Source organism: Pyxicephalus adspersus, chromosome 1 (genome assembly GCF_032062135.1).
Source record: "Pyxicephalus adspersus chromosome 1, UCB_Pads_2.0, whole genome shotgun sequence".
NCBI classification, from domain to species: domain Eukaryota; kingdom Metazoa; phylum Chordata; class Amphibia; order Anura; family Pyxicephalidae; genus Pyxicephalus; species Pyxicephalus adspersus.
The window spans coordinates 107084414-107109373 of NC_092858.1; the positions used below are offsets into that span (position 1 = coordinate 107084414).

The following is a 24960-nucleotide window of genomic DNA, read 5'->3' on the forward strand; positions in this document are numbered from 1 at the left end:
CACCTTGTATAAATATGTAAATGGTCGATATGGAGAACTCTTTTCCCCATTATTCACTTTGAGATCATTACAAAGCACAAAAGGGCACTCGTTGCGTCTTGAGGAAAAGAAGTTTAAGCTCCGGATAAGAAAGGGATTCTTCACTGTAAGGTCTGTGAAAATGTGGAATCGGTTCCCTCAGGAAGTAGTTTCAGCAACTACTATAGATTGCTTTAAGAAAAAGCTGGAAGCTTTTCTAGAAGCAGAGAATATAACTGGGTAATTTAGCTTTAAAGTAAAAATAACAGTGACTGTTGATCCAGGGAACCTCCGATTGCCTCATGGAATCAGGAAGTAATTTTTTTCCCCTGTTGAAGCAAATTGTACCAGGGTTTTTCTTGCCTTCCTCTGGACCAACTATGTCTTATAGGGTTTTATATCTGGGATATGTTTATTTCCCAAGTGGTTGAACTTGATGGACTTATGTCTTTTTTTCAACCTGACCTACTATGTAACAGTACTTATTCAGTCTTGTCATGTTGCCCAATAAAAAATTATAATGTTTTTATTTTTCATAAGCAACCACTGAAGTGGACATATACAGAACAAAATGCAAATAAAATGCATAAAAAAACAGAATGAAAAATGGTACATTGCACAATGAAGAATGCACATTTTCAAAAGGGTATTAAAAAGCATAAAATAACGACGATAAACTGCAGGCCATTTGTCATATTATGTAGTGCAAAACATTCAGTCAACAAACACCTTCTGGTGATATGTGGTACCCAAAATTCGGGCTTGGGTGGTTCCCATTTTTTCAAAAATCAAAAAAGGACAGTTAAGTATAAAGAGAAAAGAAGAAAGAAAAGAAAAAGAAGAAATCAGCAGAGAAATGGGGGGGGGGGGGGGGGGGGGGAGGGAGGTAGAGGGGAAGAGGGGCAGGGTGGTCTCTGAGGTCTCAGGCAGGTGGCCGAAACAACTGCACATAGTCAGCAGAGCTCTAAAAATCATCCCAGTAAAACCAGGTACGTACTGGAGAACTCGATGGCTGTTCCCCTGATTTCATCAGTTCCTCCATATACTGTAAATCATTCACCCATTGCTTAATCGTAGGTGGGGCAGTATGTTTCCACAGTGGTGGGATACATGCCTTAGCCACATTCAACAAATGAAGCGGCAGAAAGTTTTTATATTGCTTGTTTGAACATTGCGGATACATGTAGCAGCGCAAGCTCTGGTTGTCTGGGATAAAGATCCTTGTCCATTTTTTTTTTTTTTTTTTTTATTAAATCTTTTTATTGTTTTTATTATTTTTTTTTTTATACCATACAAAATTTTAAAAAAACATAAACAAAATAAAATCAAACATTAGAAAAGATACAGAAAGAATAATTGTATATTCCAGATTAAAGAAAAAGAAAAAAAAAAAAAAAAAAGAAGGGGGGGCATATACAACAGATGTAAAACAGTGGTTGAAACAACAAAATCACCACAACCTAATGTATTCCTCTCACCATTTAAAGTGCAAATGGGCAACCCCGGCAACAGTAGAGTCAGCCAAATATGCTACAGATTGAATGAAACTAAAATTTCAGAGAAAATGTAGAATATACCACGGACAGTGGCAAAAGGTCTCTAAGATCTCCATTTGCACTTCTGTGGGGAAAGTGTGTTGCATGAAAGGATACCATTTGTAAAAAAATTTAGAAATATATTTGTCATTGTGCAATTCAGTATTTAGTACTTCCTTGTGAAATACTTGTTTCAGCGCACTGACCAATGTTGCAAGTTGCGGTGGGAGGGAATCAACCCATCCCAACATCAGTGTGCGCCATTGCTGCAAGCAGACATACAGATATCCAGTCCTTTCGACCTTTGTCCATAGTCACATCTAATATGTTATCCCAACAGCCAAAGAGACAAAATGACCAGTAATATCTTGAACATATTGTAGGACCCTCAACCAGTAATGTCCAATAAATGGGCATGTCCAGAGTCTATGAACAAAGGTGGCTGACTCTACCTTACATCTGTGACAGGAAAAGTCCATGCCCCGTCTGAGCAACGGGCTCGACCGGCCGACAAACTTTGCAAGCCCTGTGGAAAAGCTTAAATTGCGTTTCCCTCCAGGCCTCATTAATCATAGAGTTTCTCACTACACAATAGCCCCGGATAATTTTATCAACAACATCTGGTATATTGAGGTCCTGACCCCATTTCTGCACATTGGTTTGCTGGAGGGAGTTGTTGGCATAACTTTGTATGTTTGTACGACTTTGGTTTACAAGAGAACGAATATAGTCAGTCACCTGCATATAATAAAGAGGGTGATTCGCAACACTCTTGGCCGAGAATCTCGACCTAAGCTCCCTCCAAGAAAGCAGGTCACCCATACTACCCTTGAAGAGATCTCCAGCCAAACTAATACCCTTAGTTTTCCAGATCCAGAATACCCTATGGAAGTTTCTTTGTGGAAAAATGGGGTTATTGCCGATGGGTAGATAACGTGACAAAGCAAAGGATAGCCCCATTAATTACCTCCCCTCCCTCCATGCAAATACGGTATCCCTGATTAGCAATTTATATTTTAAGTGAGGGGGGAGCATCGGGTATTTACAGTGAAGTATAGCCCTGAGGTCCCAGGGGTGTGCCATTGCTTGGTCCAATTGAAAATTGGACGCGTGGGTTGAACCCCTGATCCAATTAATTATGTGTCTAGTAAGACTCGCTAAATTATAGGTCCTCACATTTGGGAAGTTAAAACTCCTCCCTCATGTATAGGTACACATAATTTCCATAGAGATATGCGAGGGCGTTTGCCATGCCATAGAAAATGTTGAAACCATTTCTGAAGCTTAGGGACACCCTGGCGACGAAGAAGTAGCAGGATGGTTTGTAAAGGGTAGAGGGGTTTGGGGAACGTCATCATTTTTATCAAATGCACCCTGCCGAAAAGGGACAGAGGCAGATGGAACCACATCTCCAACTCCGGTTGGATTTTAACCAATAAAGGGTAATTTTAGCTGTAAAGGAAGGAGGGAGTTCTACCAATCCGCACGCCCAGATAGAGAATGTTATTCTGGGCTAAGGCAAAAGGGGACTCCTTTGCCCAATCTGAGTGTCTATGGCTTGTCAAAGGGAAAGTTTCACTTTTTTGCACATTAACCTTCAAACCTGACCAGACTTCAAACTGCTGAAAAACAGTCTGAATATAGGGTATGACTCTAGCCTGGTCCGAAGTAAAAAGCAAAACATAATTGGCTAACAAAAGCCGTCTTAATTTCCATATCGCCGAACTTGAACCCATGTAAATCTGAGTAAGTTTCAAAAAGGCGGAGAAGCAGCTCCACCGCCAAGTTGAAAAGCAATGGGGAGAGGGGACATCCCTGCCTAGTCCCTTTCTCCAAAGGTATACTATGGGAGATGAATCCCGGAGTATGCACTCTCGCAGTTGGAGATTGGTACATTGCCATGAGTAGTGCCAGACAAGGACCGCTAAATCCCACCCTCCTAAGTACTGAGAAGAGCCATTGGATGCCTTTGGAATCAAAGGCCTTCTCGGCATCTATACTAATAGCCAGATCTTCCTGTGGGTATTATTTGGCATATTCTAGCGCCGTCAGCACTTTGCAGATGTTAGTAACTGCAGAGGGGCCACGAACAAATCCCACCTGGGAGGGATGTATCAGGCATGGTAAAAAGGACGCCAGTCTGTTGGCTACAATTTTTGATAAAATCTTTGCGTCCAAATTTATGAGGGAAATTAGGCGGTATGAAATAGGACCCTATTATACGATTTGGATCCTGACATAACATAGGTACCCTTATCCCACATATGTAGATAGAGTTTATGTAAGTCTGGGAGGAGGGTGTCCCACATCATCTTGTAGAATTCTGCCGTGTAACCATCAGGCCCCGGCGATTTACCATTAGCCAGTTGCTTGATCACTGCGCTTACCTAGTCCTCAGAAATAGGAGAGTTCAGCACCACCAATTGTTCTATCATTAAAGAGGCTAGTGGTAAAGAAGAGAAATTCAATATATGTTCTATATCCCCTTCGGGCAGCCTACTGTACAAAAGACAGCTGCCACAAATCTATGCTTAAACTCCTCATACCTTGCAAGCCCAGCAAGGGCATATGAATGAAGGACCAAATTGACGGTTGAGATTCACTCCATGGTAGTACAGGGGCAAAAAAAAGGAAATGAGCTTTGGTGTAAGACCCTGTGGTAGGAAAGAAAAATCAGTACACTGACGGAAGTAGGTGATTTGACAAATGAGGTCAAAACAGAGAGAAAAACATAATGTAGGGTGTAAGGAAGGATTAAAAAAAAATAAATAAAAAAAGGGACAATAGTAGGAAAAACAAAAAGTCAAACGGCCTAAGGCCAAGAGCACAGCTGGTGACAGTGACATTCCTAGACTTTCCATGGGATTTACTAAAGAACTTTGAAAGTACAACAGTGAGCTAGCGCTCGGTGGATAGAGAGGATATAATATACCTTATCCAGGGAGTCAACATCCCTTACTGGATGGCTTATCATTCCGTGCCTCCTCAGGTTTCCTGGATTCCGCTGCTGAGCAGATACTGGTCCTCCATCTGAGGACGGGTTGTTTGCAGCAGACAGTTGTGGAGCAGAGTGAAGGCCGGGTTGACGATCATCGGCACAGTCCCAGGTCTGGATAGATGAATTCAGGAAATCTGCTGCCTCATCAGTGGTCCCAAATGTTAAGTTGGAGTCACAAAACCCATAAAAGATATAGAATGGGCGGGTAGGCCAAGGCAATTTAATTTTACGCTTAGAAAGGATTTTGCAGACTGGTTGAAATAACTTCCGCTTACGGGCCACTTCTGTTGAATAATCTGCAAAAATAAGAATCCTGGCATCATCTAAACATAGGTTTCGCTGAGCTCTAAACGCACCAAGTACTTCCGAACAATCTGTATATTCCAAATATTTCACTATAATGGGCATGGCCCCCTGCAATCTCACATAAGGGGGCCCACGCGATGAGCCCTCTCCACCTTACATGTGGTCAAGGCCCAAGATTTCTGGGATAGTGTTGGCACAAATATTAGATAGCAGGTGGGGTTTGACACTTTCCGCTATACCTATAATGCGCAAGTTATTGCGTCGTGACCTATTCTCTAGGTCTTCGACCTTGTCAGATATTCAAAATCTGTGACTCCATTATAGCAATTTTTGATCTTTCCAAGAGGAGGTCATCATCATTGGTGTATATACGGGTTTCAGCAGTGGTCAATCTATTAGATTGTGTCTTGAGTTCCTGTCTCAAAGATTTAATGCATTTCCCGAATTCTGTATCAATAATCTCCTGAGTAGTGGGCTTAAGTAGCTCGGCTACAGCTTCTGCCATTCTAGTGTGATCAGTAGGGACAGTCCAAGACTCACCCACGGCGTCTTCTCCTGAGGCGGATCGCAGGGTAGCAGCGTCGGCAGCAATTTTGGATTTCTGCTGCTTTGCTTTAGCTGTTTAATCGAAGCAGGGGAGCCAGGTGTCTCAGCAGGGGCCCAGAGTAATCTCTGCCACACCCACCCAAAATGATGTCAAAATGGGGTAGCTCCAACAAATATGTAGCAAAATACCAGTGTGCTTTCCACACTTCCAACACATCGAGCTTTTATGTGGATATATTTTTGCCAACATGTCCGGGATACTTTACCACCTGGTGAGTAACTTGTAATTTGTCTCTTGATAGTTTAGGATAGGAGTTTAGACCTAAATTTATGTAAAAAATTGAGGGGGATATGCACCAGTAGGTTTTGCAGCAAATATAGGAGGTGGGGCTTAATATTCATTTTTAGAATATTGCAGCGTCCAAACCAGGAAAAGGTTTGCTGCCCCCAGCGCTGGAGATCTTTTTGTATAGTGTTAAGGAGTGGTAAAAAATTTAGCTCCACCTCCTTATTGATATCAGGTGGGACATTAGTACCTACAGTGATGGAAGAAGTATTTGATCCCCTGCTGATTTTGTACGTTTGTCCTCTGACAAAAAATGACCAGTCTAATTGTAATGGTAGGTTTATTGTGGGTGTGAGAGACAGAACAACAATAGAACCCTCAAAAACCCAGCCCTGAAAAGTCAGAGCTTGATGCGCATTGTAATGAGTGAAATAAGTATCTGATCCCCTATCAACCAGTCTGGAGACTGGCTAGGCCACTCCAGGACCTTCATGTGCTTTTTCTAGAGCCACTGCTTTGTTGCCTTGGCCGTGTGTTTTGGGTCATTGTCATGCAGGAATACCCATCCACAACCCATTTTCAATGCCCTGGCTGAGGGAAGGAGGTGCTCACCCAAGATTTGACCGGTGGATGGCCCCGGTGAAGGTGTCCTGTCCCCTGGGCAGAAAAACACCCTCAAAGCATAATGTGTCTACCTCCATGTTTGACGGTGGGGATGGTGTTCTTGGGTCATAGGCAGCACTCCTCCTCCTCCAAACAAGGCGAGATGAGGCCAAAGAGCTCAATTTTGGTCTCATCTGACCACAACACTTTCACCCAGTTCTCCTCTGGATCATTCAGATGTTCATTGGCAAACTGCAAAAGCTGCCGAGATCATTGACAAGTTCTCCCAATGTAGTTCTGGGCTGCTTCGTCACCGTTCTCATGTTCATTGCAACTCCACGAGGGGAGATCTTGCATGGAGCCCCAGATCAAGGGAGATTGATAGTTATTTTGTGTTTTCCATTTGCGAATTATCGCGCCAACTGTTGTCACCTTCTCACCAAGCTGCTTGGCCATAGTCTTGTAGCCCAGTCCAGCCTTGTGTAGGTCTACAATCTTGTCCTTGACATCCTTAGACAGCTCTTTGGTCTTGGCCATGGTGGCTAGTTTGGAATCTGATTGATTGATTGCTTCTGTGTCTTTTATACAGGTACTGTAACATGGATTAGGAGCACTCCCTTACAGAGGGTGTTCCTAATCTCAGTTCGTTACCTGCATACAGTGAAGACACCTGGGAGCCTGAAATCTTGCTGGTTGATAGGGGATCAAATACTTATTTCACTTTTTACAATGCACATCATGCTCTGACATTTGAACACTGGGGTTTTGAGGGTTCTTTTGTTGTTATTCTGTCTCTAACACCTACAATAAACCTACCATTACAATTATAGACTTGGCAAACGTACAAAATCAGCAGGGGATCAAATACTTCTTTCCCTCACTGTATATGGGATGGCACCCCGTGCCCACTTGAAGGGCAAAGAAGGGAATAGAGTCTTTCTAAGTTCCGGAAACAAATTGACAACTAATACTTCTGACTTTTGGAGATTCACTTTATATGCAGAGAACTGGGCATAGTGGCAGTTCCTTAAGAAGATTGGGAATGGTTATTTGAGGGGAAGTTATGTAGAAGAGGAGGTCATCCGCATAAGTGGCTACTTTATGCTCTGTTTTGTTCACCATAATACCTTTGATATCAGGGTTTTTGCAAATATGTCGCAACAGGGGCTCAAGCAGCAGGATAAAATGTAAGGGGGACAACAGACAACCCTGCCTTGTGCCATTAGTGATGGAAAATGGGCTTTAACTCTGATAGAAGCAGTAGGATTCCTATATAAAGTCTGAATCCATTCAAGAAGACAGCTTGGGATACCTATAAAGGTGAGTACCTGTTGCATATATGCCCAGTTCACGTGGTTGAACGCCTTTTCAGCGTCAGTCGAAAAATATCAATGAAGGAATCTTGTTAACTGCCATGATGTATCAAGTGAAGCGTGCAAGTGGTGTTATCTCTCACCTCTCTAGAAGGAAGAAACCCACTTTGATCAGAATGAATGAGATCCTGAAGTATGGTTGTCAGCCTCCGTGCCAATGTACTGTAAAAAAGCTTGACATCACAATTCAGGAGCCATATCGGTCGATAGCATAGAGTCCTTTTCTGGCTTCAAAATAACAGTGATGTGAGCTCCGGCCGAGTCCGCTGGGAGAGGGCAGTGAGAAGAAGCGCATTGAAAACGGTCGGAAATGGTTTTGCGAGTTGGGGGAGAAAACAGTTTATTGTATAGTACGCCAGGGTGAACACCCGTCCGGGCCTCCTCTGGAAACATCACAGAGCTCCCTGGTGTAGCAAGGGAGGGCGTTGTGTGGCTAACAGGGCTCGTTGCCCAGGTTCCTGCGCTGGGAGGTAAGAAGTGAGAGGACACCATATTGGGCACCACGTGCTGGGGAGCTCTGTAAGGCAAAGTAGCGGGTGGGATCTGGTTTCTTACCCGCTCGCTTGGATCCCGGTGTCTTCTTACTGCGGTTTGCAGGGAAGACTCGAGAGTGAGGAAGCTGCCAGGTCTGAAGGTACAGTATAGGCAGCAGGAGCTCAGACGGGAAGCTTCCTCATACCGCCTTCGTGTAGCCACGCCCCCAGAAATTGTTTTTTAATTTTTTAAACTATTGTTTCTGTCATATTTCCATAAATGATACCTACTATGTTTGCAAGCTATTATGATCTAACTTTAATGTCATTTTTGTAATTTTCCTACAAGGCACGTGCTTCTATGCAGGCAGAGATGCAGCAGAAAGAGTTGGAGGCCTTACGCCAGAGACAAAGGATTCAGGAGCTTGAGCAACTGCAGGACCGTTTGCAGGAAGCTTTGGCTCAAGAAATTAAAGCACGTCAAGATGAAGAGGAGTACAGACGTGCACAGGCCAAGTAAACTATCATTAGCATCATCTTTATTATTTATTTATTATTATTCATTTTTTTAAGAGGTGTAGAAGTGTTGATGTTTTCACTTTATATGCCAATAGTGCCCTAGATACCATCCTATGTAAAGCCAGGATTTTCATATAAACAGTAATTTTCTTTGTACACTATACCTTACTAACTTTACTTTTGTCTGTATCCAAAACCTGGCCCTGTGTAAGCTAGATTTGGATAACCCTGGTATATTTATTTAAACAGTATAGAAAAGCACTTATTTTATTCCTGCTTAAAAAAATTGTTGGGAAATATATAATGATGAGTCCTTCTGATGATTTTAGGCACTTTTTTTAATACCACCCCACCCCTACCTGGTAAATATATGAAAAGACCCAAACCTAAAAAAGGAATGAAAAGCAATGATTGCCATGTTTTCTCTGTTGCAGAGCTGCAAGCACTGCAAGTATCAGACAATTCTGGGAGTGCTGGATGTTTTATGTAACTACTGTGTGCTATAGTCACAAAGGGGCTGACAGATGAAATCCTGGATGGTCTGGGAAAGTTTCATTTTTATTATTTCACTAAAGGTCTTACGGACTTTGGAACTGAAGGGTTAGGGTGGAACTTGACCCTAAAAATTGGGCAACAAATGTTTCAGGCATATTGTGCAAATTGCAGGACTTTTAGTACTCAGTGCCTTGTTGTTTCTTTTTTAGACCTATTTTTAACACAAGCAAGATGAAGTAAGCGATGAGGTTGAGGCAAATATGGGTGGATTTAAATGTGGGGATGCACAATACACAATTATTATTAGTCTTTTATAGGCTCCTCAGTGCTAAGGAAGAAATAGAGAATCAACTACTAGCACAGATAGAAAAAGCAGCAAATGGGAGATTTCAAATACCCTGACATTGACTAGAGTAGAATGCCACTACAGGAACAGCAAAAGGGTAGAAACTTATGAATTTAATACAAGATAATTCTATGATACAGTTTATAGAAGCCTCAACTAGAAATTATACTGCTGGACCTAGTTCTTTATAATAATGCAGAGCTTATAACCAATGTGCTTATAAAAGAGAACCTGGGTAGCAGTGACCATAATTTGATTTCATTTAATGTAAAATGTAATGTAAAAGAGTTTGATAAAGAACCACATGGAGGAGTGTCTGCTAGAAAATATTATTATAAGTGATAGTCAGCATGGCTTTAAGAAAGACCAAAGTTGTCAAATTTTCTCTCTTTATATTAGGAAGTAAGTAAACCGGTAGACAGTGGAATAGCAGTTGATATAGTGTACTTGGACTTTGCTAATGCACTTGACACAGTACCCCACAGACTATGGAAGTTAGGGTCAATACGTTTAGAAAAGTCAATCCGTAAATGGATAGAGAACTGGCTTAAAGACACCATCCGGAGAGTAGTGATTAAAGATTCATGCTCTGAATGATCTGGTACCCCAGTGTTTAGTTTTGGGACCTTTACGGTTTACCATCTTTATAAATGATATAGAGTTTGGGATTAAAAGTACCAGTTCTGTGTTTGCAGATGACACCAAACTATGTAATAGAATTAACCCCCTAGCGTTCTAATTCTGTCAGTTTTTTGATGCAAAAAGTGATCCTAATTTTTTGCATAGAAATTTTTGTTTATATTCTGGGCCTGTTATTCTTAGGATTAACTCCCGGGTATGATAATTAAATTTATAATAAACATAAATTATAATATAATACTATTATAAATAATAATTTTAAAAAATAATGAAATAATAGACAACAACAATGTAATTTAAAATAAAATATAAAATGAAAAATGTACTTTTATTTTTATGTTGTATAGTGTTTTTTTTACTGTAAAAAACGATTTAAAAGCAGATTACATTTTAATCTGCTTTTAAATTTCCCACCCGGCCACACCCCCCGAATACATCACCACTCGCATCACCCGGAAGATGTCACATCCTCCCGGGTGATGCGAATGGGGATGTCCCGCCCCGCCTCACCCCGACGCGGCTGCTGCTCTGCATCTCCAGGGAGATGCAAAGCACAATGCAGACCTTCTGCATTGTGCATTGCATCTTCCAGGAGATGTGAGCAGCAATAGCAAATTCCGGGGGTGGTGCCAGCTGGCATTACCTCCAGAATTTACTATTGCTGCTCGCATCAGCAGTCAGATGTGATGCACAATGCAGAAGTCCTGCATTGTGCTTCGCATCTCACTGCTGATGTGAGCAGCGACGTGGCCGGGACCCGGGTGGTATTTAAAAGCAGATTACTCGGTTATCTGCTTTTAAATTTCCTGCCCCTCGACATCACAGCGGGACCATCAGATCGCCGGGCAAAGGTAAGTGGGGCTTCTAAAGTTACCCCAAATGTGACTCAGGATTACCTCTAGAGGGGTTAAGTCCATACAGGATGTCTAATCTACAAGCAGACCTGGATGTACTGTTTGATTGGGCAGCCAAGTGACAAATGAAATTTCATATAGATAAATGTAATGTTATGCACTTGGGGGCTAACATGCATTATTCATATTGTCTAGGGGGAATGCATTTGGGGGAGTCAGAAATGGAAAACAACCTGGGGGGTTCTGGTGGATCATAGACTTAGTAACAGCATGCATTGCCAAGCTGCAATATCTAAAGGAATGTACTTTAGGCATATATTTAGTAAAGGACAGATTATTTCATTGGCATTTTTTCAGTCAATGTACATCTGTAGTACTATATTTTGAGAAGTCTGCCTTTTCTCAATTTCATTTTTCTGTGTTCTTCCCTGACAGACTTCTTGTGCAGGAAGAGGACAAACTTCAAGTCCTTCTTAGAATGCAGGAAGAACAGGCACAGTTTGTTGAGCGGGCACAAAGGGAAAAGCAAGAGCTGCAACAAGAAATGGAGATAAAAAACAGAGAACTACAGGAGGCACAGAAACAGCTTGAAGATGTAAGGGAAAACAGACAAAGAGCTGACCTAGATGTACAGGTGTGTAGTCCATGCAGACTATAAGAATTGTGTGCTTATCATTACTGTGGGCCATTGATAGCGAAGAGGTTCCAAGATTTTTCAATTTCCACTTCTTAGAGCCTGGAGAGGAAATTTTGTATTTCAGACCTTTCTTGACCTTGTGTGGGTAAACACTGTTTTCTTCTCTAAAACGAGACTGACCACTGCTAACACTGGATATGTTCAATGTGCAGGGTTTTTTTCATTTATACCATTGTGTATTATTTCACAAAACGGGAATACAAATGACTGCAATCATCATATTAATACAACATAAAAACTAAAATTTCAGCAAGTTGTTAACACATAGCATTCATGTATAATTCCGAACAAAATATACCATATAAATTAAGTTTAAACACAAAAAAATAGTAAGAGAACATTTGGAAGAAGGGATTGAATGAAAAAGAAATGCAAGATGTAAAAACAAATGGACAAAGAACCAGCACTAAGTAAGAATTCAGTAACCTTCAAAAACAATGAAATCTAACATGATACGGCTAACAATAAACAAGGGAGAGAAAACCTGTGTACCTGCTTCTGGGTTCTACACTGTCTTGAAACTATTTTAAATCCCAATTCTACAAACTTACTGCTAATAGAGGCCTTGTTGTTAAGACAGAGAATCCTTTCCCACCGCTTTTGAGTACAAGTTGCTTCTAGCTCCAATTCCCATGTAATTAGCAGGGTGTTTATCCACTTGGTGTGGAATTTAACATGGAATAAAGCACCAACAGAATATGTTGTGTCTCCCTTGTTCCTAAGCATACAGATTCAAAAGCCTTAAGGGCTTTGGTGAAATTTTTTACCAGCTGGAGAGATTGCAGAAAAGGAGATAACTGTTGTGCCCTCCAGAAAGCCAGACCATATGGCCCAGACTAGGTAAGGGCCTGTTTCATCAGGCTTTGGCCTTTTGTTGATGGCATCAATTTGATATGCTTGTGAGATCATTCGGAAATTATTTACTGGTACATTTACCTGCAGTTGTCCTACTTCTAACCTGCATTTCACCTGTGTCTAGCATGTTTTGCACTCTTATAGACTTGTATGGGACTGCAAAACACACTTGAAACAAAAGTCAGACTATAATGGTCTGAAAAGATGATTTAAAGCTGACGGTTGTACAGGCTCCTCTACAGTACTGAAATTGCTTACTTTGATTTCACTGCACACTGTGAGATTGAGAGTGAATTAGAAGCTGCGGTGGGGAAGAAAAAGAGGAACCCTAAAAGTGAAAATCAAAATATACAAACATTAAACTTTGTTACTCATGGATGGGTGCCATATTTAAAACTGTATTTTTAATGTATATTTAATGTAGGTGGCACAAAGAAAACTTCACCAAGCTAGCACAAATGTCCGACATTGGAATGTCCAGATGAACAGGTTAATGCACCCTATATCTCCTGGAGGTAAGTCTTCTCAATTCAATGTACCATTATGGATCAGCTATGTCGAAAGTTTTTTGGTCCTCTACAAATTTTTAAAGGAAATTTGTGCTTTGGCAGTTCAGGATGACTGCTGAGTCACTGAGCAAGATTATTGCTGCTATTTAAAAGAAAAAGTGGTGGAGCATATAATCCCCCCCATACCCCCAAAGTATTTGGTATTTGTTTTCACTCCAAATCGCTGAAATGATGGGAAACACAGGGCAGATTTGTGAAGCTAAAGTGGGAAACAGTCAAATTAAATGTTTGCTTTTTTTCTGTATGGGAAAGCAAAGGTTCACTTTCCTGGCCCTTTTACTATAGATATTTTGTTACTAACTTCATATTCCAGTGATACCTCGGCAAAGATAACTCGTTCCGGAATCACATTTGTTAGCCAAAATGTTTGTTAGCCGAAGCATGATTTCCAATAAGTTTCTATAGAAAATCATTTAATTTGTCCTGGATGCTGCCCACAATTTAAATATAAGTTTTATATAAAAAATATATATATATATGGTAAAAAGAACAATATAAAAGGTCTTAAACTCACCAAAGGGTGAGATGTCCAGCTTACCATTAGGAACAGTCTCAACATATTAGGCAATGTGGTGGCAGGTACTGTATAAAATCCTGAGTTAATCACAAAGAAAAAAAAATAGCTTAATGGAGCCTAGACATTCATTACCTTATGGAGCAAGCTATGCTTTGATATGCAAAAAGAAACAACTGCAGAGTTTGTCTTGGTCATTAAAGAGTTACAAGAGGTTGCAGAAGAGCTCAGTCCTTAAGATCACCCACAACCTCAGGTCATGTTAAGTGATTTTTTTACCCATACTATTAGCAGAGCATGTGTGTGCAGGTGAAAACCACACAACCAAACATATTTGGTTGTTTTCAGATTGTGTAAAAAGCCATAAACAACCTTACTGTACATGCCAGGGATAGTAAAGTTTGCACTGTTAGTCAAGCAGCTAATAAGATGAGACCCAGCATCTCCTGCTGTCCAACATCTCAGAGGTACAAGTGCAGAGCATACTTTTGACTGACAATGTTGCTTAGTTTAAATATAATGATGACAGGAATGACACAGTCAACTGGGCTAATGTAAGAATTAGAGCAATAAGGATTCCCCATGTTGTTAAGGAGTGAGCTTGGGAAAATTTGTTTATTAAAGAATGTAAACCATTCTGTATAATTTCTGGTAAAAATCCATTATTTCAAAAGTATTTTTACTGGGATTTGCTGTAATTTGTTGGCAGAAGTGTAAAATTATTTAGGGCAGGTCAATGAAACTTGTAAGCAACAAATATTTTGTACACTGACCATATTCACTGTTTCTGCAACAAGTAACAATACCATGGGGCCTTAAGGAGTAGAAACACAGTATTGAATACCTTTTATTCTTACATGTCGATTTTTTTTTTTTTTTTTTTTTGCACAGAAAAACGAACAGCCTCAGCTGGTGGATTTCAGGGATTATGGGGCCCAAGTCTTGCTCGTCAGGACTCCTCTATTAAAAGACTGCAGATGTTAGAGGGAAAAGAAACCCCTCAAAGTAATGAAGACCAATTAGAAAATTCAGTAAACCTTTGAGATGATCCGTCAGCTACTAAGAATTAGTTGGTGTGTACAGATAAAGAAACCTCTATGTATATTTTCTTTGCAATAGGTACTTTTAAAACATGCTAATGCAGTGCTTTGTAACTATTAAATAATAAAACACGTCTCCTATGTGACCAACTTTATTACAATTACTGTTATGGTAAACAAGGTATGAAATCACACTGAGGAAAATTTTAAAGGGCATTCAGGACTTTATAAAAGATTTTTGCTCATTCCTAACATTTTTTCTAGCTTCAAAAATGTGCATATATATAGAGATGCAGTTGTATGGGACGAAAAAGCAAACTTACTGATCATCTTTTAACCCCCCTAGCGGTATTCCTGAGTGTGATTTGGCGTGGATTTACCATGCAAAAAGCGGTAATCCCAAGTTACTCGGGGTCGCTAAAAACTTAAAAAAAAAAAAAAAAAAAAACAACACACACACACACTTGTTCCATTGTAGTCTACCGGTGTCCTGCAGATCCTAGGGACACGTCTTCTTTCTTCAATCTTCAGCCGGCGACTTGCAGAGCAGTTCTCCGGGGTTACCCGGTGACGTTGATGCGGGCGGGAGGAGCGTCAGGAAATTCAAAGAATTTTGTATTGGATTCAATTCAAAATAGCTGTATTGAGTACAATACAAAGAAATCTTTATATAATTATATTATACATTCTACTGTACAGTTATGTTACGTTTCACTATTTTTTATTTTTAACAGATTTTTGTGTTTATTTAAAATTTATTATTAAATTTATTAAATATTGGACATATTTCGGTCAGTTATGTCTAAAGCTGCATACACACTTGCAATAATTATTGTTGAAAACGAATGACCAATCGCCAGATAATCGTTAACCAAAAAGTGCACAACAATGCCGACGAACGAGGATTGTCGCTGGTAACGAACAACCATCCTGGCCGATCTGATTGAGCGACGATTGTTCACTATCTATTGTGTGTACGTTCGTTCAGTGATCGTCGATGGTTCTGCAGTACACTTTCTTCCTTTACATGTCACTTCCCGCATCATTCAAATGATTGTATCTAGCGTGTGTACACTATTGGTGGATTATATTTGAACGATCATATTGTTACAACATGTACAGAATTGCGCACAATACAATCGTTTAAAATAATCATACATATTCGTTAGTCGTTTGTTTTCTAACGATTATTGCAAGTGTGTACCTATAGGCCTACAATGAAAAATACATTTCCATGCAAAAAAAAGTAACGCTTTTTTGCATGGAAATGCAGACAGAATTAGAACACTAGGAGGGTTAAAGTCATATTGCACAATTTCCTATCTATAGAGGATCTTTTGTTCCTTCTGTTTTGTTAATGTGCACAGATATATATGTAAGAGCCAAAATTAGTTTGGTAATTTCCTTGTCACATTTATGAGGCAAAAAAAACATGTTTATGGTGTGTGGGGTGGGGATTTATATTATCTGACTTTTATTACAAGTACTGGCAATTTTTAAAAAGTGGGAAATAAGACAAACGAAATGAAATATCTATTTTACTATATAAATTTAGACCATTAGTGTGTTGAGTGTAACTAGCCATATTTACTGGGCTTTCTCAGGGGATATTCCAGACCCTGAAACTACAATGATAACAAATATAAGTGATATTACAAAAAGAACAACAATACAAATCCATAAAGGTATATTAACAAACAACATTAATTTCAGTGATAAAACTACAAAGATGACAAATATAAATACTATTGCAAAAGAAAATGTGGTTTTGAAGAGCCCATTAGAGGTTATAAAGAGATGTGTACTTACTATTAGTAATATGTTGAAAATGAGCTATTTCATGAATAAAAAAAGATTTGTTTGTGTCAATAATTGGTCTGGATGAATATACCAATCAAGAATTTGCTGGAGGGCTCTGATGAAAAAGAATGTTATATGTAACAGTCTGCCACATAGGACAATAAGAAGATATGATTCCATTAATGAAATGTAGAGAGTCTTACTTGGGTCTGTGATTTAGATTGAATGGATGTTAGGAAACTCCCTGGTTTAGATTGCATAAACCAATGAATCTAGAAAAATAGATACAAAATTCATGGCAATTAAATACATATATCAAGTCCAGGTTATAATTAAAGAATAATCTAGTTTGAGATACTTACAATCATTAATAAATATAGGTTATTTGGGTTTCATTAGTTAGAAGTTTGTTAAGTTCTTGAATCTATAACAATGTGAACAGAAAATTTGATGTTGGTAATAATTGTCAAAAAAGTAAGGGTAGTTGCAACATACAAAACAGACACCAGATGGTGTACCTTCTGTGGACTCTATAGGTTGATGGGAAGCCGTTCAGCCAAGCAGATTTTTATGAGGTGGAAGTCAAGCAATTTAAATAAAGGGATCACCAGGGAGAAGATCCTATACCACAATAATAAAGGTCTCTGTGATGATTCTCTCAAATAGTTATCGCATTATTTACACATAAGAGACCGCTGATGCGGGTCTAAAAAAAAAAAAATTACAAGGACAAAATGTTCTCACAGTTTGCTAGTTTAGGGCGAGCCCGCGCCAGCCGTTCAGACAGACGCCGCCGCCGCCGGCTCCTCCTTAAATGAGAGGACTTAATTGCAAATCAGTGACTGGGCGTGCTCAATTAACCCACACACGCGCAGTATAGAGCCGTGGGCAGAAAACACAGCAAGGACAATTTCCGCCCTTACTGCTTATACAGCAGTAAGTAAGATATAACACTCACTACTGTGCATGTACAGAGGGGGTTAACTCCCTGTAGGTATTCAAGATACCTTAACCCCCCTAGCGTTCAAATTCTGTCAGTTTTTTTATGCAAAAAGTGATCCTATTTTTTTTTGAATAGAAAATTTTGTTTATATTGTGGGCCTGTATTTCTTAGGATTAACTCCCGGGTATAATAATTATATTTATTTATTGTATTATAATCATAAATTATAATATAATACATAATTATCAATCATTATAAAAAATAATGAAATATTAGACCACAACAATGTAATTTATCAAAAAAATTTTTTTTTATCAAAAATTTCTCACTGAAATTTTCCAAACAAGGGTGCAATATTATTGATAAATAATAATATAAATTAAATGCAGATATTAGAAAAAAAAATAAAAATTTACATTTTTAGTAGACATCCCGGGTGTGGTAGATTTTAAAGCAGGGTGCTGCACAAAGCCCAACATCACAGTCAGGACAGTAGAACCTAGTTTCCTTGCGTTTCTTTCCTCCTCTGTCATCAGTCTTTGAGCAGCAAACCACGCACATGTATTAAGTGAAGTGACGACCGGTCAGGTGTTCTGGGTTGACAGCGGTGGAAGCACGACGTCCAGGTTTATTCATAGCCACTGATGTTTGGTGGTTCTTGACTATGGATTCGGAAACTTGCAAAATTAAGTCTGAATGATTCACAGGCCTCTGACAATTTTTTTTGTACAGAACGTAGGCATTCTATAGGCACTGCTCAACTAGATGCCTAAAAATCTTCTTGTAGTACTTCCTTTGCTGTTTCCTCATCACTGGGTAAAATGTCATGGCTTGGTCAGCTCTGTCGATACCTCCCATGGTGTTGTTGTAGTCAATCACCACCTTCACTTCTTTCCTACGTTTTGTGTGTACCAGAACAGTGGAGGCATCATGGACAGTACTCATAAGGCACACATCTTTCTTGTCACGCCATCTAAGGGCCATCATCTTGCCTTTCTGCCAGGCAACAATTTCTCCTGTCTTCAGCTTCCCTTTTGCAAACAGTGATGGCAGGTTGCGCCGGTTAGCCCTAACGGTTCCATAGGCATCGGTTCTGTGTTGCAGAAGGAACTCATAAAGCTCAGGAGAGGTGTAGAAATTGTCAGTTATGATACAATAGCCCTGACCTAGCAATGGCTCAATGAGGGATAGCACTGAGGATGTTGCCAATCCATAATGGCTGTAGCTGGGGTTCAACTGTGTCCCTTTTCCAGTGTACAGTATCGTATTCCATATGTAGCCAGATGAGAATTCACACAGCATATAGGTCTTCACGCCAAATCATGCTCTCTTTGACACAATGTACTGCACCCAGCTGACCCTCCCCTTGTAAGCCATTAGACTTTCATCAATGCTGACATCTCTTTCTGGCACATAGGTTTGCTGGAAATTCACCTGAGACACTTCCCAAATTTTCTTGAGTTTTGGTGCAGGATGGGTAGTCTCATCAAATTCCTCATTGTTTGCGAAGTGCAGGTACTTTATTATGAGGGAAAAGCGGTATTCTGGCATGACTGTGCCAAAGAATAGAGTGGCAATCATTTTGACCAGTACCACTTCTGCACGGGTTTGCCCACAACTCCCTGCAGGATCAGCCAAATGTCATCCTTGGTCACAGGTTCCCACTTTCTGCTTCTTGCACCTTGTTGTCCAGCGTACCTGCATAAAACAAAATAAAAAATATATTTTAGGATATGTTTTTTTATAGTGTGAAGGTTGAAAGTAATATGTTAGCAAACACAGAGCAGCACACATGTTGGCAAAAAAAAAATTAGCAAAAAATTTCAAAAAGCAAACACAGCAGCACACATTTGCATAAAAAAATTTAGCAAAAAACTTTAAAAAGTTAGCAAACACAAGAACGGGTTACCTGTTTGTCTCCACAACAATTTTTTCGATAACTTCATCAGTCAAAAACAACTTCAGGTATGCCAGGTAGGCGTCGCATTCAGCCTCAATTTTCATCCCAGGTGCGCTGGTAAATGGAAATCTTGGTGGTGCTGCCTGGTCCGCATCAAGGTCATGTTTGGATCATCGGGCACTCCTATGTGAGCCGGGGGGCCAGACGAGCAGCATTACGGCCGGATGGGCAGCAGCTGGGTTTCTCTCGTGCCGAAGTTGTAATTCAGTGGATTGGAGTGCCCGGGATGCAATGGAGTACACAGAGAAACATAGTCAGACTACATATGCAGTCAAAACACAAAATGGGAACACACACTCAAGCAGACCTAGTTGAAAGCACTAGAATTTTTATGCATTTTAAAAAATGGTTAATTAGGAATTGAGTTAAAATGCTAATGTTGAGATAAAATTACCTTAAACTTTCATTTAATTCTTAAAATGAATATAAATATAAATTTATATAGCAGACAACTAGAAGAAAGAGAATGGGCTTTTTTTTGCAGCAAGAAGGACATTGGTGATATAAAAAATCTATTGTAACATTTATTAATAAACAAAAACCATAAAATCAGAATAAAACAGCATTCAGATGATGACACACTATACTATTCACTAAAGGTTCTACAAACTTGTGTAAGGGTCATAGGTCAGAAACCTGGGTCTTAATCTGGGATTTCTGCATGGTGTATTGCATCTAACTGCAGATGCGATCACGAATAGTAAATTCCGGGGTTGATGCCAGCGGCAATTTCCCGCTGGCATCACCCCCAGAATCTACTGCAGCTGCTCGCATCACCCGGAGATCAGCCTCTGGGTGATGCTAGCAGGGGAGTGAGCAGGGCGGGGACATCCCCACCACATCACCCGGCAAGATGTGTGACACCTTCCGGGTGATTACTATGTAATCTGCTTTAAAATTTTTTTTACAGTAAAAAACACCACAAAACATAAAATAAAAGTCAAAAAATACATTTTAGTGCACCAAGCATCATTGCCCAGTGCCTTGATTTACATTTTTCCCACTATTAGCCCTGACCTTGATCTGACCTTTTGATGACTTATAAATCACTTCCTGAATGTATCATTTCATCACTTTGTCTTTGACCTTGATTTTTCGTGACTGATTGCTGGAGACCGCATGGCATCCAAAAGGCATCTCGCCAGCGCAAGCGCTGTTTTGGGGGATTTTGAGAGCAGCTTTAGCGATTTGGAGTCCCTTGTGGAATCGAACGATAGTGATTCACCAAGAAATTTGTCATCGGACAGCGAAAGTGAACTAAGCGACGATTCTGAACGATTCTGAGGTCAGTGCTGTGCGCAGAAGGTTTATCAACTTACCCCAGCTGTAGCCGCCGCCAACCTCCTCGCAAATATCTGCCCCATAGGCATGATCCGGCAGGCAAAATTTAACTTACCCAGGAGTGACTGCGTCATCCCTCTTTCCAGGGGCGTCTGACCCCCCTCCCCCGTCTGCTTGAAAACAGCGGGCTGCTCCATGCATGCCCTTGCATTTTGCACATTCATGCTTGAAACGGCAGGCCTGGCCGAACTTGCAGCCCCCTTCATTAAATGGCCAACACACCCCTTTCTTACGGAAGGCCGAGGGCCCGAAAGGTGACGGACCCAGCCCCCCCCCCCAAAACCCCCCATAAAGGGCTGCACGGCCCCGCTCCTCCCCGGCGTCATCAGCTTCATCCACAATCCAATGTCCTTGTGGTCCCACCGAATCGACGAACGAAAAGCTTTCCTCTGCCTAAACTGCTCGTCATATCTGAGCCACGCCACCCCCCCATAAGTCCTATGTGCCTCCTAAATCTCTGAGGCCGTCTTGCGTCCGCTCCCCTGACTGTGGGTACCGAAGCAACCCCCTGTAGAGTAGTCTCTACCTGATCCTGCAGCCAGCCAGGCCCCCGATCCTCTGCAGCTGTCCTCAATTGTGCCAGCCGAGCATCAATGTCTGCCATGTGCTCCTGTGATATGCACAGCTCACAAAAAACTTCTTTCCTTCTCTCCGTTGCGCTAAAAAGAGACCCTCCCTTTCCGGCTCACCCCCCTTTCACTCCTCTTCTCCTTCCCCCCTGCACGTCACTCCCGGCATACTAATGCAGCAACTCCCCTTCTCTATGCTAACTCTTAACCCTTCCCCTGCCTGCTCCCATCCCTTCCTAGTCATGCAGGCTTTCCACTGATTTTTCACTTCGTTCCCTGCTCCAGGCCTCACTTTCCTGTCCCTGTTCCATCTCAGTGCCACCATCTTCTTCCTTCTTCTTTTTCTTGTTTTGATTTTTGGCCATATTAATTGGCCAGGATTATGTAACTCTAAGGTAGGTGCCATACAAGAGCAACGCAGATATTTTGACAGAAGAAGAGTGATTAGGCAAGTAGGAATGCTTATTGCATATGAAACATTGCCTGTCCCGTTCTGCAATAAAGCCCTGCCTAGTCACACATTTTAAAGTGGATCTTAAGTTACAATTTAATTTGGAAGTGGGCCACCACCCTAACTTGGGTATAAGATTTTGCCAAAGCCTCAGAATGACAATTTGGTAAACAAAATGGAGCAGAATACAGAATACAGGAGGAGAATGTAACATGTGAATGGAAGGTGAATGGAAGAGGTGAAGAGAGGGAGATGGAACATACTTGCAAGAAGGGTGTATTTCTTCAAGAAGTTTTTGTTATGGATGACAGGAACATCTTTATTTCCTTAAACTGTACAGGATGCTCATGTAAGCTTTTGAAGATATGCTTTAGTTACCCCCTTCCTGATCGCAATCTGTATATTAACTTCTTAGCATGATAACCCATGATGGGGATACCATTGATATACAGCCTTTTTTTGGGGATTGTGGATCTGTTTGGTACTGTAGTTGTTAGATACATTTGCAGTCTTTCAAAAATAAATTAGGTAAAAAATAGAATTTTTAAATATATTTTTGTGCATTTGTCATCCTCTAATCATGAAAATAAATGTGTGTTATATGCACTTAAAATATTTTGGAAATTAGTTTTTTAGGTATTGCAAGTGACCTATGCACATTTTGGCCCCAAATCTTGACATCAATAACCTTTGGTTATCAAAGGGATAATAGAAATTAGGACAGTTACATGTCCCTCAAATATCACATTAACTGAACTGTTTTAAATTAAGCAGAACTTAACCTAACTTTTACTAGTTTTCTAGTGAAAATTTTAGAAATGTAACATATAATGCTATTTACATTGCTATTTACACACTGTATTTTACCTCTATCAGAACATAATGATAAAATTTCATGTAACATTACTCACACTGTAAATTCATGTCATTCCTGCAAACTTTCTGTTCAGTAGGTTAATTCAGGTCTGTGATTACTGGATTATCCAATAAGGACTTTCATAAGGAGCAGGAAAAATGTAAATATCAGTCAAAACTGACAACAGTTTCTGTTTAAATCATAAGTATTACAGATTACAAACCATGAACATCTAGCTGAAGTGTTTGACATTGTTCAGGTGCTTTTTTTGCCTTGTCTGTGAACTTTATACATTAAACTATTTTTGAAACACAATATTGTGACAAACGCCCTCTCTCAGCCCACACCCATAGTCATAGGGCCAAATTTATCAAGCAAAATCGGTTGGCCGGTCGCGCATCCGTATTAGCGAGCTGAAATGCGAAGCAATCGCGCTAGTCATCAACTGGATGAGATCGCGGCCAAAGCCGCGCAGCATCGGCAGCTTTACACTGGCGAGCTGGCATCAAAAGTCACTGTTCCCCTAAAAAATCATCCTTTCTAATGGCACACTAATCACCCCTAGCCCTAAAAAAAAATGTTTGTGCTGTTGAAATGGTTAAAACATTTATGTGCCCCAAGAAAAAAGCATATTTTAGAATCACTTATTTCTTTTCTGTTAGGCAAGAGTTAACCGAGTTTAACTCCTCTCCATAGGTGCCTATATAAAAGCTAACGATGCCTTGTCGGATACGTGTGAACGAGCGCGATGCTGCGGGCCTGACATCGCACAACTCATTGTAAAAGGATACATAAATAGATACATAACTCTATTACATACCCCTGTACTTCATATGAATATTAAAGAGCACCTGTCACATCAATATTAGGCTAAAGCTAGGTACACACTTCCAATAATTATTGTTAGAAAACGAACGATTACGACCGATCAACGAATATGCACGAATATATTGAACAATTATATTGTGCACAATTCTGTAGATGCTGTAACAATATGATCATTCAAATATAATCCACCAACAGTGTCCACACTCTAGATACAATCGTTTGAATGATGCAGGGAGGGACATGTAAAGGAGAAAGTGTACCACAGAAACATGCACGATCACTATACAACTGTGCACACGATAGTGAAAGATCGTCCGCCAATCAGATCCACCGTGGCGGTTGTTCATTTCCAACGACAATCCTCGTTCGTCGGCGTCCTTGGTCATTTTTTTTTGGCCAATCGGTTGTTCATTGGTCGTTCGACGGTAGTTTCTAACGATAATTATTGGACGTGTGTTTGCAGCTTTAGTCTACACGGACTGTTTCCCCAGCATTTAACCTGAGGCTTTTAAAGCCCGTGTTTGAAGTCCCCATGCATTCCAATGGGCTAATCTACACCAGGACGTTTCCTTCAGGCACGTTTTTGAGCGTTATCTTAAACGTTTAAAAAATGAGGACGCTGGATAAACGCGGGAAAACGCTTCCATTGAACTCAATGGAGGCTTTTTCAAGGGTTTTTAAGCTTTTATGAAAGCTTCTATTCAAAACAATGGGGGCTTTTATAAACATTTTTAGCAGGACTTTGGAATCTGGAAGCCCCCTTTAAAAAGGAGACTCCAAGATCTCCACCACCCCACCATGGGGATTGAGTACAGGGGTACATAAAACCCCTTACTCATTTCCTGAAAGGGTTAAAATATATTTAAAAAATAGGACTAGGCTTTAATGGTATTTAATTTTATTAATGTGTTTGTGTAATTAAATTTTTTTTTACAGGTTATCCCAATGACAGAATGATTTCCAGGGCAATGAACAGAGCCCTGGAAATCCTCCTGACAGTGAGGGATCGCAGGGCACTAGGGGTTAAATAAGGACAAGCCTCCCCATTCACCTCTAGTCCTCTGTGATTGGCTGAGGTTTTACGTTTCTCAGCCATTCAGCACTAGACATGAATGGGAGACTTGTGCCCATTCATCTCTAGTGCTCTGTGATTGGCTGAGAAATAGGAAACCCTAATGACAGCTCAAGCATCATCAGGTTTTCCTTTTCCTCAGCCAATCAGGGAGCAGAGCAGTCAGTGGAGCTCTGCTATGCTGACAGCTCTGCTCCCCTGATTACTCCCACAGCCCTAGAGGAGCTGTGACATGTACTACAGATACAGAACACATGTCAGAGCTGTGACATGTGTTCTGTACCTGTAAAACATGTCACAGCTCCTCTAGGGCTGCGGGAGCAATCAGGAGAGCGAAGCTGTCAGCATAGTAAAGCTCTGCTGACTGCTCTGCTCCCTGATTGGCTGAGGAGAGGGAAATCCTGATGATGCTTGAGCTGTCATCAGGATTTCCCTTTCCTCAGCCAATCAGGGAATCAATGCAGTCATAAAAAC

The 24960-nt window shown here is 40.5% G+C and overlaps 1 protein-coding gene and 1 long non-coding RNA gene across 8 annotated transcripts in view; one reads left to right on the forward strand and one right to left on the reverse strand.

The window, feature by feature from the left end:
- The window catches only part of DEF6 (DEF6 guanine nucleotide exchange factor), a 44592-nt gene extending 29776 nt beyond the window's left edge, over nucleotides 1-14816 (forward strand). For 5 of the 6 annotated variants that reach the window (XM_072422883.1, XM_072422877.1, XM_072422900.1 and 2 more), the window contains 4 exons: nucleotides 8488-8654; nucleotides 11427-11625; nucleotides 12968-13058; nucleotides 14518-14816. In XM_072422883.1, coding sequence (XP_072278984.1) covers nucleotides 8488-8654; nucleotides 11427-11625; nucleotides 12968-13058; nucleotides 14518-14669 — 609 coding nt within the window. In that variant the 3' untranslated portion in view covers nucleotides 14670-14816. Of the gene's footprint in view, nucleotides 1-8487; nucleotides 8655-9091; nucleotides 10456-11426; nucleotides 11626-12967; nucleotides 13059-14517 lie in introns of those variants that run through there. The other variant, XM_072422914.1, reaches the window with a different exon arrangement.
- Nucleotides 14817-16480: 1664 nt separating this feature from the next.
- Nucleotides 16481-20982, reverse strand: LOC140338637 (uncharacterized). 2 transcript variants are annotated; one of them, XR_011922284.1, is made up of 3 exons: nucleotides 19319-20982; nucleotides 17826-19107; nucleotides 16481-16738 (listed from the first exon to the last, which is right to left on the reverse strand). It is a non-coding gene; the product is annotated as an uncharacterized lncRNA (long non-coding RNA). The 2 variants fall into 2 exon arrangements; XR_011922285.1 differs by lacking the exon at nucleotides 16481-16738 and having other exon boundaries at nucleotides 17698-19107.
- Nucleotides 20983-24960: the final 3978 nt, after the last annotated feature.